General features: G+C 41.3%; 1 protein-coding gene across 7 annotated transcripts; it reads right to left on the minus strand.

Moving 5' to 3' along the window:
• Positions 1-2,334: 2,334 nt before the first annotated feature.
• On the minus strand, positions 2,335-11,650 carry TGIF1 (TGFB induced factor homeobox 1). Of its 7 annotated transcripts, none has more exons than XM_074275860.1 (4): positions 11,181-11,650; positions 10,236-10,621; positions 4,100-4,326; positions 2,335-3,418 (listed from the first exon to the last, which is right to left on the minus strand). In XM_074275860.1, exons 2-4 carry the CDS (start codon positions 10,249-10,251, stop codon positions 2,843-2,845), a joined length of 819 nt encoding a protein of 272 aa, XP_074131961.1. In that variant the 5' UTR covers positions 10,252-10,621; positions 11,181-11,650; the 3' UTR covers positions 2,335-2,842. The 7 variants fall into 7 exon arrangements, with proteins under 7 accessions (XP_074131961.1, XP_074131947.1, XP_074131953.1 ...); XM_074275846.1 differs by lacking the exon at positions 11,181-11,650 and adding an exon at positions 10,976-11,091; XM_074275852.1 differs by lacking the exon at positions 11,181-11,650 and adding an exon at positions 10,743-10,854.
• Positions 11,651-15,745: the final 4,095 nt, after the last annotated feature.

Consider the following 15,745-nt stretch of genomic DNA (forward strand, 5'->3'; position numbering starts at 1 on the left):
GATTTACTACCATCTGGGAAGGAAAAGGTAACTAATGTAGTAACGTGTTAGTTTTGTACAGATCCACTTAAATCTATTTTCAAGAGTAGTATTTGAACTGGACAACAAAATTCTACAATTTTGTTTCAATTGTGCTTAATGGATCAAGCTAACAAGGTAACTAAAAAAAAAAAAATTAAAACTCTAAAAACTGTGTTTGGCAACTGAATGACAAAATGTAAAGGTAATACACTGGTATTTAACTAAGAAATTTTTACAATCACTATCATAAAGGATGTGCCAAAATGTGAATGTTATCAGAGGTCTCATGCATTTGGATCCTTCTGATCTGGAAACGTCTGCTTTTTAAGAAATGAAAATATGAAAACAATCTTGACCTGGTTGGAGAATGACAACTTATCTTCTGGAGACTTACTAAGGTAAGGGCCTCACTTTTGATGCTATTGTTAAAAAAATATTACCTGTTTTCTTACAAGATCTGAGCAAGCTTTACCCAACTTGTGGAGTCCATCAAAATACCTTTCTGAGATTGTCCCTTCTATTTGATGTTGATAAACATTTAAGCAGCCATTCATTCAAAAATGCCATTTCCAAATGCTCCAAATGGCTGAACATATGTGGCATATGATTGTGATGAAGCACAATTGTGTTGTGGGAAATGATGAGATGGTTTCAGAAAAACATAACAAGACCTATATGGACTATTACAAAGTAAATCGAGAAGTGAGAACCACATCATTGTCAAGCACAGCAATTTATAATAATCAATAGTGATCCAAAACAATTCCAAAGCACTCATGATGAAAAAATTCTGTCTCCAGAGAGAGAAGTGATGAACTTGAGTGCAAATTGAAGCATAATTTTCACTTTATTTTTCTAAGTTTTTTGGAGAAATAATAGCCAATAAGGAATATTTTACATGATTTCACATGTATAATTGATATATTGCTTGCCTTCTCCGTGGGAGGGGAAGGAGGGAGCAAATTTCAAACTGAAAAAAGAAAAATACTAAAAATTACATTTTTAAAAAATTGCCATTAAGTTAAAATTTGTTCAATTTTATGAAATATTAATCTATTCTAAACTTCCCTCATGGGCCCAATAACAGCTATCAGTTTCCCTTTCAGCCACAAAGCATGTGTTACATTTTTAGATTTTAAATCTGACATCCTAAGCTTAGCCCAAAAAGCAATCTATTGGGTATTTCAATTTTAGTTCACTTTAGGTCAAAGCTCAGCCACATCCTCTTGTTAATTAGCTTAACAACCAGTTACCCACCATCAAAAATGTCCTCACTGTTCCTCAAACTCCAGTTTCTGAGCATTGTTTTTTACTCTTTGGCTAGTTTCCAAAGGTAAACTTCACTTTGTTCTGACAGAAATGAGTACTTACCAATTCCCTAAGATTCTTTAGGGCTTACTCATTAGTGCCTTGGCTTCAAAACTGATCCAGAATTAAGGTCAGTTTAAATAAATATGTACTTTTCCTCCCTCCCAATATCCAAGTTTACAGATCTCCTGAAATCCATCATTCTACCCTAGGTTAATTTACCTAGAATCCATGCTAGAGATGGGAGGGATGTTGTCAAATACTTTTATGACCAAACAGCCCCATATTATTTGGGACTATGAAGAATGGGTTTTTGGTGTTGAAATATTAAGTGAAAAAGCCATCATAGATTCACTTTAGCTATTCTAAGTTTCCCATCACAAAACTGATGGTAATGTAACAATGTATGGTAATTTTAACCTTTGAAGATGGTTAAGATAGCTCCTAATGTAGCTAGAACCTCAATGTTTCTTTTATTGCCTTAAGAAATACTTTTAATGTATTTTTAGTTCATCTTTTTATGAATTCTAGTTTTGTACCAAGTTCACCTGGAAACATTGTATTTAAATGTACTAATTGATAAGTATAATATATTTTAAATCACAAGAGGCGGGCAGAAAAGACAGCGAGAGAGGTTAGCTTGCAAATTCATAGCCAAAGTCATAACTAGGTGATATACTCTTATTAAAAAAAAAAAAATTCTCAGTACGATTTGAAATTTTTAAAAAGGTTCATTGTTGAGCACCAGACTAATATTTGAATAGTAGAATATTAGGGAAACTAGTTAGGATGCTAAAGGTTAGCAGAAAAGGTTTTAAGCCAATAATAAATAGCATATATCCTGTTTATGTACCCTGGTGTGGTCCCAGGTCCTTCAAAAAGTGAAAAATGATATAACTACATTTCCCTACTCCTGTTCACATGTGATACTCTTATCTTTCAATTTTATCCAAATTCCTATTTATTGTTAGGAAGTGCCTCCTCAACAAAATACTCTGCAGTGCATCACTTTTAAAGAAAATATTTTATTACATCATGAAAAAAGGCAACACCAATCAACTAGGTTCATACTTGCTTTAAAAAATTGAAAATTTCTTTAGTAGACAGTATGTCAGCATCCTGTTCCACATGGGAATGAGAAGAAGACTATAGCTTTACTAAGTATTGCACAGTCTGAAAGAAATACCAACAAAAATAAAGGGAGAAGGTGGGAATAAGAAAAAAAAAAAATCACATGATCTTGGGAAACATCTCACATTATGAATAATCTACCAAGAAACATTTAAAAAAGAAAACCCTTTGTTTCTACAGTAGCTTTAAAGTTTACAGTTCTTGGAATGACTATATTCCATTGAAGACATCTCAGTAACAGGAAGCTTCATTTCAGCAATCCTTTGTGCAAATATTAATAAAAAAAAACATATATAAAATAATGCAGTCATTAGTCTTTTGACTTCACTCAGGGAACCATAACAAACATTTTCTGAGAATCCTGCTGCTTGAAAAAAAACAATTAGGCCATCAGTTTTGCCTGAAGCTCCATCTCAGCTGCCCTTTTGAGGGCAACATCCACTAAGAGCTGGAATCCACTAAAATCTTGGTTGAGGTCTGGTGGGGTTGGGGGGGGAGTGTTGAAAAGCCCACTCTGGGTATTTGCACTTGGTCCAGATTTACCCGTGTCCTCTGAGTACAGGAGAGAGGTGTCTGTGAAACCGTTGGCTGCTATCTGCTGCATATCCGTGTTCTGTCCGACACTGACTGATGGGCACAGATGGAAGGGGGCATCTTTCAATGCAGTCACTGTGGTATGGCAAATCACGGAGGGCCGGGCCAAAATCGATCCCGGGGAAGGGGGCTTAGGAGAGAGTGGCCTTCCTAAGCTCTGGTTTGGTCCAGTTGTACAGGCATGAAACGAGCTCTCCTCTAAAGCTGGAATGAAGTTTTTGATGCCCATGGCAGACTCCATAGAGTTAGCTTCAGAAATCTTGGCCCCTCGGCGGGAAATAGTGTAGTGATTTGGATCCTTGCCATCTTTTCTCAGCATGTCAGGGAGGAGCCTGCGGCGTGCATTGATGAACCAATTGCAGACCTGGGAAATATAACAACACTTTTAAATTTTTTTCTTAAAGAAGGTAGGTATGAAATGGTCCGTTTAGATTTTAAAATTGTTTTAAGTGAGCAGATTCTAGCAAAGAGTGATTCTCCCAGAATTAAAAAAAAAAAAAAAAAAACTATTTTACTCTTTTTCAAAAAAAAGAAAAGTTGCCAGGTAGTCTGAAAATGTTTTTTAAAGAAAGAAGTTTACCTTTTAACTCTCCTGTATATTAACCTATTACCTATTGTTCCTGCATTTAGGTTAATAAACAACAGGAAAGTCTTTCCTCTATGAAGAGAGCCACTCCTCCCACAGTTACTGATTTTTCCCTGTTCAAATGACTATGTCAACAGACACAACATGAATTACCTCACTGAAATCTGTCCCTGTTTAAATATCAAACCAGTTTCCTGGGCAATAGAGGAAGGTTTAACCTCCCTTGTCATATTTGCTGTATAAAGTAGTGTTCTCTTATTATAGACACATCAGGTAATCTTAATAATCAGATTACCTTTCAACACTATAAAACTGCTAATTTTAAAGAGGACAGGAAAAAAGAACTATGTACACACATACATCATATGTATATATTCCTCATCACAGAGGAATTCTTCACAAAATGCCTTTGAAAAAATAAAGTATTTCAATACATTTAACACTAAGTGAGATCTTTACCTGTAGTGTGGATAAGTGTGTTTGCTGGGATAGTAAAGCTTTTTCTTGCTCTGAGGGATAAGCATTGAAGCGATGTTCATAGAGCCAGTCTCGAAGAATTTGTACAGATTCTTTGGGCAGATTACCCCGTCTTCTCCGCTTGCCTGAGCCTGCTGATGAGGAAAGGTCCAGAGGAATATCCATATTGTCATCATCCTCAGTCTCACTGCCAGACACTGGAACAACACCTATGAAAACACAGAAGTCAAAACTCAGAGTAGTCCATTTTAGTTCAACAAGATCCACTGCAGCAAGGTTTTGATGGTGGTGTTTTTTCCTCTCAGCCACCAGAAGAGACTGTGCTGCCCAAAATGATAGGAGTTAAGTGAACTAAGGATAGTCCTCCCACTGATTAACAGGCCATTAATACCAGAAACTTTCTTCCTATGAAGATTTTACTTCACACATTCCTTTTAACTGTTGCCCAGAAAAACCTTTCATCTGCTGTGGCAGTCCAGACAAATTGCATCTAAAGTAAATATCATGCCACATGTTGCACAGGAAGGGCACTATAACGGTATGTGGCTAACAACTTTTTTTTTTCCTTTTTAAAGGATACTTAAATAAGGAGGGTGTGTGAGGCCAGTTGAGAGGGAGGAGTATAAATCTAAAAGGTGTTCTGAAATACACTTAAAAATACTAGTGCATTACTCTCTCATTCCCTTTGATTGCATCAGTTTTAAATGATAGTGAATCATCCCTAAATACTTTATTGGTGCTTATTGAGTGAAGATTTAAAAAATTAAAAATGCTTTACACATATCCAAAGAAGGCAAAGCATTTCAATTTTATTCTAAGAGGAAATTTATTGTTCCCTTAACCTATATTCACATAAAGTTAATCACTATATCAATTTAACATCATTATCTTCTAAATGTGATTAGCTAATGAGAACTGATTTCAATATACACTTTTTGGTTCCTGAAAATATTTTTAAAAACACTTCCTCCTTCCCACTCCACCTCTGGCAGTCAGATACAATTAATCATGGCAAAGCAGAATTAGGAGCTAGTAGATCCTATACATTAAACAAACACCATCAAATATTTTTATTTGGCTACCATGTTCAATCTGAAGTTGTTCTAGGACAATGTAAACTCAACATTATAATTCCCAAAGAAAAACCTACTTTGGTTTTAAATACTTTAATCCCAACAGCAATTTTAGGAATTCATACACCACTGTAAAATCCAAACCACAGATAGAGCTGGCTTCAATTAAAACAATTCATTAAGTGGCATTTCTTTTTAAGAACATAGCCTTTTCTCCTCCACAATCATTTTCTTTAAACTACTTCATCCCTACAATTTGAATGTTTCTCCTGATTACTACAGTTGTTAATTTTATCCCAGTCTGAAAGAGGAAAACTACCCTCTATTCAAAAAACACAGGACCAAACGAAAAATCTTTTACAATTGGATAATAAGGATATAGTTTTCCTCAAAGTTAGTCAACTTATTTTCCCCCCCACAGATGAATATAATTAAATATTTTAGCATAATAAAACAAGAAATCTACTCACTATTTTAAAAAAGATTTGTTTATGAGATTCCACTTAATGGCTTTCTCAGTTAATTGACCACTGCTTTACTTTGACACACATATTTAGATTTGGACTGCAGGGGGCAGGAGGTGTAGAGAAGAGAAAAGAAAAAATGGTTTCCAGGGAAGAGCCAGAGATCTTAGAAGACAGTCAAAATAATGAAAGCTCTAACAAAGAAAAAGAACTGTGATTATGCAAATACATACGTGTTAGGAGAGGCTCAAAGTTAAGCCAACAGTTATAAGCTCCATAACTACGTTAATACTCTAGTAGCCTTTAAGAGTAGAGTTGAGGTAAGTTGTTCTTCAGAAGTGTATCCAAGTTACAGACTTTTTATTAAATAGCTAGGAATTCAAACTTTAGGGAAATATACCTTCATTTTAAAAAATGGGTAGGAATTATAAAGCAAGTTCCCTTGTTCAGGCTACACATAAATTTCACATTAATGAGGAAAACTATACTAGAAATTCAGCACTGACAATTTTTAAATTTACAAAGTCTCTCAGCAAGTAAAAAAAAATTGTAAATAAAGCAATTGCTTTAAATGCCTCCAAATTTGAAAAGGCAGTCTTTGGAGCTTATCACTATTATTGCCTTTTTCTTAAAGAAACCAGCCATGAAGTGTGAAAATCTGCTTTTAGAGCAGTTGGTTCCTAACTGTAACTTGGTCATAACAAAGGGCAAGGGGAAAAAAGCTTGCCCTTTGATCTTACTCAGTTTGACAAGAAGCTTGATCCCTTCCCAATAGGTTAGTGACACTGACACAAAAGCAAGTTTCAGTTAAGCAATACCAAACTGCCCTGAAAGACTTTCCTCTATCCCGGGTTCATTTAAATAAATGAATGACAGGCCTCTGAACTTAACAAATATTTCCAATATGTGCACAAAAGCTTCAGTAACAGGAAGTTGAGACTGGAGTTCCCTGACTACACCAGCTGATATGTTCAATGCAGCATAACCACGTTTGCTGCTGTCAAGACTGTTTTCATTGAAACCATGCCTATTGATTATGGCTCAGATCTATTTTATTTTATTTTTCTTTGTTAGTCATTTCCTTTTATAACAGATTTGAAAGTTTCCCAGAGATGACTTGTTTCCCAAAAATGAATTCATAGGTCATGATACTTAGTACAAAGGAACAGATTGCTTTTACTCTCCCTACTTCCTTATTCTCAAAGGGTCAGAAGGACTTGTTACTAAGTATTTGACAAGGGGGGGCCCAAAGAGGCTAGATTCCCTCTTAGAATGCTAAAGACTCAACATCAGGAGGATGATACCAAATTAAAAAAATCAAAAGACTTGTCAGTTGAAGTAAAATTTAAGGCAAAACATCTAGATAGGATAGTGATAAAGCTAAAGGGGAGAAAAGGTTAACTAGTAATTTAATTAAGCAAAAGTTTGGATAGGAAAAGTTTCCTGTTAAGTTGGTCTCTCCGGAGATACAATGGGAATCTTAACTCCTGAGTCATCCACACTGAACCGAGCTTGGTTGGTCCAAACAACAGAATCTCTCAAGCAAGAACATAAAAGGATCAAAAGTACTAGAGTTTTCCTAATCCGACCATTTATCTACCTGTTTGGTTTTATTTTTTAACCATTTAAAAAGGATACTTTTGTTAACAGCGGGCAATTTTTCAGAAGCACAATCTTTGCAAACTAATTTATAATTCTCCAGTTCTCTGCAGGTTAATCCGAGTGACTTTTATTTGAGCTTTAAAAATATTTGACAGGTAACTTTTTAATTAAAACAACCACACACCCATCCCACAGGCCAAGTCATGGCCAACAGCTGTCCCAAGCAAGAGAGCCTTGAGTCTTCCCTCAAACACAGAATATGAAAAGTTTTATCCTTCAAAGGTAGTTTTACAAAGGGAAAAGGGAGGGGGGAGGAGGAGAGGAGGAAGAGAAGGGAGGGGCAGTGAGAGGGAGGGAAGCGAGCAATCTAGCTTTTGTTCCCGAGTTCCAGCCAGAACTTTAATCATCCCCCAAAGCAGTAAAATTTACCACAACCTAAAAGAGAATTCAAAAGAATTTTTGATTACAAGAAAGCAGAAAAGATAGGAAGAACTGAAACGCTCAGCCAGCCAAACCTTAAACAAAACCAAAACCTTTGTCCCTCGGCCGCCGTCAGGCGTGTCATCCCCCCACGAACTCCGGACCAGTGACCTCCTTCCCACAGGGTCCCCCCCATGTCACCTTCCATTGTTTGCGTGGTTTCCGTGCGGAATAACCCGAACTGCCGCTCACAGACTCATTACTAAACACTCACACTAATCATATCAGCATTTTCACACACTCAATGCTTTATTATAAGTGGAGAGGGGGAAGGGGGAGGGACCGGGAAGAATGCGGGAACCGGGGGGAAGAATGCGGGGGCAGGGAGAAGCCGCGGGGAGGGAGTTACAAGTTTCCAATGAGTAGGGTATTTCGACAGCCCCTACCCCGAGGCACAGCCCGAACAATGGGACGGGCAGAAGGCGGAAATCTAGTCCGGGAGAGGAAGGGAACACCAACGGGTCTTGTAAAGGAACAACAACAACAAAAAAAAAGGCGGGGGGGAGGGGGCGAAGAGTCCACCCCTAACTGTAGTCAATTCCACCGAAAAGGACTAACTGCCCGAACTGAAACTGCGAAGCGCACAAGTCCAGAGGGGACTTTCTTTCACTTTGGGAACTGTCTCGGACGCCATTCCCAGAGCGTGCGTGGAGAAACTGCCGCGTTATCACCAATCAATGAATTCAATGAACCACCTAATGAATGCCGTAACCTGGAGGGGGAGGGGGCGTAAGGAGACAAGTCATTTTAACCTAATCTCGGACGTTAAATTCGCACCAAGCTTCAGGGGTAAAGTTTGGGAGGGGGGAGGGGAGGAGGACGGAGGCCACCTTTACCAAAGATTTTCAAAGACTTTGAATCAAATTAACAGAACCCTTGGGTCGGAGGTTCGGTAGGAAGAACCTCACATTTCAAGGAGTTCTATCCCAGCAAAATTCTATTTCATAACGTATACAACGCGCAGCGGCCCCGGAGGTGGGGGTGGGGGTGGGGGAAGGGAAGTTGCCCCAAACCCTCTCAGGGCATTACCAGTCTGAAAGAATGTGGAGTTAAAAAAAAAAAAAAAAAAAAAAAAACCATCCCTCGAGGAAGTTAGTGAGCATGCGCAATAGGAGGCTTCCCACCTCGCTTTGGAACATTGCTTCAGGACCTGATTAACTTATGTTTTGAACCCCCTCACATAAATCACAACTGAAAATTCAACTCGGCTACAGCAAGCTGAGAGCCAAACCTTTTTTGCACTCCTCCAGGACTTGAGGGGCAACCACTAACTTTCCCCACCAACGTATTAAAAATTGGGTGTTTTCTAAAGACAGGTTGATGCCAAGTTTCAGTTTTTAAAAACTTCCAGGGCGCTTTTATAGAAAGTCACAGACCCTAACTGGCACTTCCAAGCAGACCTCCTGTCAAAATGAAAGACTCAGCAGTCTAAAACATTATTTAAAAAGAAAGGGGCCAGTTTTCTTGACTTTAAAACAAAGTCTTGCCCTCTCCAATGTAACCCTTTAAAATTGTGTCGCCCCCCAATTGGTAAGCTTTTTTTAAGTCCAACTTTTCACGCCAGGAATAGTTTGTGGGTTTTTTTTTTTTTTTGGAGGGGGGTGGGGGAGAATGTAATATACAAAGTGAGCATAATGACAAAAAGAATTCACATTTCAATGAGTGGAGGAAGTTAGTATATAGTATTCAGAAGTTAGCATAATGACCAAAAAAATTACATTTCAATGGTGTGGGCAGTGAGTGTACAATCTATGGTAATATACAAGTTAGTATTATCATAAAAAGAAATAACACATTTCAGTGCGGAGAGAAGTCGGGAGAGCCCAAACCCAGCCTCAGAGTGAGAGCCCTTCAAGCCTAAGTTTCAAACAAAGACTCAGTGGATCCTGCCATCCAGGGTGCTCCCACTCCAAACAGAGACGACTTTGTTAGGCTGGAGTTTCCCGTTTTGAAAGTTAGAAAATAAAAATCTATCACGGGTGAAGGAATGGAGAGAAGTTTGCCTCGGAAAGGCTGAGGGAAGGGGTCGCGAGTGGAGGGCTTAAGGAAAGCTACTCATGTTTTCAAAAACGCATGAGGGTGGTGGAGCAGACAATGAAACTTTGAGGAGCACAAACAAGGCAGTTGAGCGTGCTTCTTGACAACGTGCCAGCAGCATGGAGAAACCAGTCTCTAAACAACAGCCCCTCATGTTGTGTCTAGAAGTGAAACATCAACCAACTGCCATTGTAGACCGGACCTCAACAAAGAAAAAAAAGGACCCAGTACTCCTGGGATGGGGTAGGAGGGGTGGTGATGGTGGGGGCACTTTTAGGGGAGAAAATGAAGTAACATAAATGTCCAGGCAGTTTATTACTGGTCCACACAGCCCTAACTGTCCGAGCACGTCCCCCCCCCAAAAAAAAAAGTAAACCACACAGTCGGATGGGGATACAAACACATTCACACAACCACACATACACAAGCACACACGGGGAGACGGACGCACGCTACACTTACCTTTCTTAGTTTTCATTCTTGATTTCTACTTCCACCAGACGGAAATAATTCTATTTCTGAATTCCCAAGGAAGACAAGGAGAGCCAGGGGTGGGATTTCTTTCTTTCTTTTTCCCTTTTTTTTCCTTCTGCCTCCTTCAGAACAGTCTCCTCCGTAAGTTGCAGAAGGTGGTGGTGGGGGTTTGCTCCGGCCGTTAGGGCTCCACCAGGCGCTACAGTCCCAGGCGCTTCGGAGTTGAAGGGGATTCAACTGACACTTTGGGCTTCTCTGATCCCTAGAAGTCGGGTGGGGGGCTCGTCCCCTTCCCAATCCGGCTTCCCCTCCCCACTTTCGTCCTTTGTTCTTTCCCTCCCGCTTCGGTGCTCCACAGCGCCTTAAGCCCCAGCCTGTCAGAGTGAGAAAGGAAAGGGGAGAAGGTACAGGAGGTCCTTCCTCCACCCCCAACTTCTCCCCCTCAATAGCTCACCCCCCCTTTACTCTCCACTCCCCCCCCACACACACCCGCACCTTCCAGCAATGAGTAAGTGAGAGTAAGCGAGAGCAGCAGCCCCGACCGCCCCAGCACTAGCAGCCTCTTCCCTCCTCCCCAGCTGCTGTCACTCTGACAGATAGATACAAGAGAAAAGAGGGGGAGGGGAAGGGGGGAGGGCACAGGAGTAAAAGGGGAGGGGAGGGGAGGAAAGAAAAGAAACCAAACCCTTCCCCGCTTGTTCAGTCCCAGGGACCCGCATCACTGGCACCGTGGCAATGGTGACCAAGCAGCCAGTCGGGAGAGGAGCCCTCCCCCACTTTTTTTTTTTTTTTTTGGCCTTTCTTCCTTAGGCAGGCTCCCGTTTGATCATTAAACTGGAAGAGTGTTTTTTTTTTAAGGATGCCCCCTCCTCTTTCCTATTTCCTCCGGTAGAAGGAAAAGACTTTTTTTTTTTTTTTTTTTTTGACAGCTACCTTTAACTTTGCTCTCGCCGTGGCAGCGGACTGACTCTACGCTAGGCTGGCTGTGAATGGGGTGGGAGTGGGAGGAGAGAAGGGAAAGTATGCTGCAGGCTGGGAGCACTGCTTTCTGAATCCGCTCCTACCCCGTCCCGGGCTCTCGCCGTTCCTCCCCCTCAGTGGTCTTCCTACGAGACTACACTACTTTGGGGAAGTAGAGGAGACCCACACCCCGAAGGGCGATCGCCTCTCGTCAGTCCCTCTGGCTGCTACCCCGGGACTGGCATTGCGAGGCAGTTTCGAAATCCCGAGCACGCTAGAGACAGACACTCTGTCATGCCCACATGCTCTTTAAACGTCTCTGCGTGTGTATGTTTGTGCGCGCGCGCGCTTCGCCTGTCCTGATTCAACTCGGCCGCAGTAGCTGCCGCGGCAGCACAGGCGCTGACTCTTCCTCCCCCCTCTCGCCAGCACCCCCCCTCCCCGACTGGAGGGGGGGCAGCTGCTGCCTTTATGGGAAACGGGCGAAAACAGCGTGGCTGCTCATCTGGTTCGGTAAACAGTTCCTACTTTTAGGACTTAAACCCCGCTCGGGCACCCCCTCCTCTCCCGGTATTTCAAACAGAAACTAGCCATTAAGTAAACACATGTTCCTGCGAGTTTATTTTGGTTGAGAGTTATGAGGACTCCAACAGGAGGTCCTTGATGAAATTACCCTTTTAAATACCAGATGCTGCTTTTGCTGATTTCAAGAAAGGCATGCCCACCCACTCTCCTCTCCCTCCCCCCTTCCTCGGAATGTGGGTTTTCCTAACGTACATTATATGCACAGGTTCCGCTTTTTTTCTGACCTGTCACATGTCACACTAATACTTTCCCCACTGCTTAAAAAACAAACACGCAAATAAATCGCTCCGTGGAGACACGAGCTGTCCGGCCCGCCTCCGGTGAAAGCTCCGGGGTGTTATTGTGTGGGGTTAGGCCCATTGGGACGCTGGCTACACGCGCTCCGTGGAAACAAGTCCGCGGAAGTCTCACGCGAGCCCCCCAGTCCTGAGACTGGCGCCTCTGTTTTAGGTTCGACACATAAATTAAAGCCAGCACTCGCCCCCTGGGCAAAGGGGAGGACGTGAGGATGCGCTAAGCACAGTAACAATCAAGGGCATCTTTTCCAATTAAGAGTCTTGAAATGAACAAGCAAAGAAATCGAGTACCTTTTTTTTCCCCCCTCCTTTCCTGCAAAGGAAAATCGTGGTCTTAAAAAACAAAACAAAACAAAAAAACCCCCCAAACACAACGTGAACGTTACATTGTAACTCTTTATGTAGTGGAGTAGTTTCCACGGCCCTGGCTAGAGATAAAACAGCTGTTGTAGCTTGAATGAGGGACAGATGTGGGGCGGGAAGGTAGGTGGGGGCAGGGGGGTGGTGGAAGACTGCAGCACAATGCAAGTTAACCAGTCACCGGCGCATTCTGCTGGGCTCGGTTCGTGGTTTTCTTTTTTATTTAATTTAAAGGGTTGTTTGTTGCTGGGATTGGTGGCTCATATCCGGCCGGAGTGCAAAGCGCATGGGGAAGGGCTGGGGAGGAGGGGGGGTGGAGGAAAGAAAGAGAAAGGAGGAGGAGGAGGCCGGCAGGGAGCAGTGACGTGAGGCCCTGCCCAGCCAGACATACTGACTCAACAGTCTGAATGGCAGGGAGGCCTTGGCTTGTGCAGTTGTTACTGAGGAGATGTTTTGTTTTGTAACTTCGAAAGCTGCTCGGGCTGCCCTGGGCAGCTTTCGAAGTTACCAAACAAAATAGCTCTTCGGGCGCCCTTAACCCTCTCCAGACCCTCCCAGCCTTGCGACAGAAGAGCGTCCAACAAACAACGCTTTCGGCTTCGCCACGGGTGTTCTCGTTATTTTCACCCGGCTACCTTTTTTTTTTTTTTTTCTTACTCTTTCAGATTTTTACATAGCTGGTTCTCCTCTTCCAGTAGCTGCTGGGAAAGTAGAACTGAGCTTCTAGATCTGCCTCAGCAGAAGCCCGAAAGGCTGTACCTAGGTAGTGTGCTTAGAGGAGGCGGCCGAGGAACTCCTCCAAACTAAGATGGAAAAAAAAAGTCAGCCTTTAGTACTTAACCTTTGCTAAAGGGTGGGAGTGGGAGGGGGCATTTCAACCCACTCATAAGCGTGGTCTCTTGGCGAGGCTGCTCACACACACACACCTTTTCTCTAGGTAATCTAGTCTAGTTGATAATTAAATCCGGGGAAGAGAAAAGCTTGGAAATGGGCTAGGCCTTGCTGCCCTGGCCCCTTTCCTCCAATCCTACAGCCTAATATGGGAGCTCAAACTATGGGAGCCTAACCCTGCAACAGCATTGGCTGGTTAGTGTACTTCTGGGAGATGCCTCAGGTAAATGAAACTAAGCCCAGGGGAGAGAAAAGTTAGAGGGATGTGGGGACCCCAAATAACTGGAATTAAAAATGTTATTGTCGTGGGGGAGGCAAGTGTGTGGAAAACTCTCGAAATTTACCTAATAAGCTACTTCTGAATGTTATGTGGCTTCTTCTTAATGACTACCAACCAATGCTGCTCTCCCCAGTAAGTCGTTTTAGAGATGTTATTTAAAAATTGGACTGATAGAGGAGAGTGTTGGAGGAAGTGGTTGATAAATGCTTAATACTGTGTTCTTACCATTATTTCTTTTTCCCCAGGCACATATATTTCTACTTATCTACTCATGCTGCCTCAAGGCCAAGAAAAGAAACAGTTGTTTAAAGCCGAGTTTCTGCAGTGCGCTCTGTTCCGTCTTTAATAACGGAAATATTAGGAGGCACACTTATTAGGAACATAAGTAGAAATAGGGATAGGTGGGCCACTATGAGAATCTCTCAGAAAGAGTGAAAGACCTGGAGAAACTCTACTGAAGAGTTATTAAAATAATTTTCTGTTTTGGAATTCCAAGTTAGAAAAGAATTCCAACACAGGGCAGAAAATGGTGACTTGAACAAGATGGCCACCAGAGTCCCAGCTCTAGTCACTCCTGTGATTCTGTGATCTGGAGTGATGCTCAGCATCTTTGGAAGTTCTTACAGAAATCTATCTTGAGGGGAGTGGACCAAAGGGACACTAGGAAATCATCACATTATTAGGGTTGTTTAAAGAGGAGGGAGAACCAGAGGACACAGGGTGGGTAAGAGAGTAGAGATGAATTTACTTAAAATCATTCCTTAGCACTATCAGAATCATCTTTCCACTTCTTGTACTCATCATCATCATCACTTTTAAAAAATATCCATTCCCCTATCTATCCCTCCCTCTATTAGCAGATTTTTAAATCTTGCTTCCTCCAATGATCACATTTTCTCTTTCCTCTGGGACCTAGAGACATATTTGGAATATGATAATGTATTAAGTAATGTCATTACATCTCAACCACTTCTGAGTCCTTTTCAGCTTTTTCTGAGTGTGGAGAGAAGACAGATGAGGGGTGCTTGAGAGGCTATGTGGAGCATGGAGAGAGACAGCATATTTATTTCCTCAGAAGAGATGCAGAATAATTGAAACCACTGCCTCCTCAGTTCTTTGAAATTAGAGTCACCCCTTCTCACAGTCTTTCAATAGGTTCTGTTCCGGCCTGCCTGCCTGCCTTTAGTTTAGTCTCATGTGAGACTTCTTGTTGAATTGAATTGAATTAAATTGAGATCAAAGTTGTTATTCTCTGATAGCTGTGGCCTGAATAAAGAGAGCGAAAAGTGAAATGTGGGGTGCTAGGAATAGAGTAGATCTGAGTTGGACAAAGTTACGATGCTTAGAGCAGGTCCGTTTCATAACCCAAAGGCCTAATTTGAATTCTGAGGGTCCTAATTAACAGAGAGAGGAGCACATTGTTATTTGGAATAGTGGACTAGATTGAAGTCAAGAGTGGAGTTTTAGTCAGGTACTTCAAATGGTTATGTGACCTTAGGCAAATCACCCAGCCTCAGTTTCCTTACCTTTAATGTCATGGAATTGGCTTTGGGAAAGCAATTTGGAATTATGCAAGTCTTGCTAAATATTCCTTTGACTCAGAGATTATAATAATAGTTAACATATTAGCTAAGGCTTTTAAAATGCAGTACATAAGTTATTTCATTTGATAACATATACAATCTTGTGAGGTAGATGCTATTATTATCAATATTTTAGGGATAAAGAAACTAGTTCTGGGTTACAAAGATAATAAGCATAGGAGGTAGAATTCAAACTCATGTCCTGACTCTTAAATCTAGCACATTTCACTGCGCCCCCTAGTGACATATGTAGAATTTTATGTTTATATTAGATCTCTTGCTCATGGAACTGATCAGCATCAACTCATAATTGTAAAAGTATTGCAATTGATTGTGAATGTGACAGGATTTATCTCTGTAGTATTGAGCAATGACATGAAGCATGGGAACCTTTATGAAGAGAAGCAGTGAAGAAAACCAAAGAGTAATATACTCAATGATTAAGAGAACAAAGAGTACACACAATACATAAATCATCTCGGACAGACAACACTCTAGTCAAATATAACAGTCATTAGTAGTATCATATTGTCATAGTTAAAA

This window comes from Sminthopsis crassicaudata, chromosome 1 (assembly GCF_048593235.1).
Source record: "Sminthopsis crassicaudata isolate SCR6 chromosome 1, ASM4859323v1, whole genome shotgun sequence".
In the NCBI taxonomy this organism is placed as follows: Eukaryota; Metazoa; Chordata; class Mammalia; order Dasyuromorphia; family Dasyuridae; genus Sminthopsis; species Sminthopsis crassicaudata.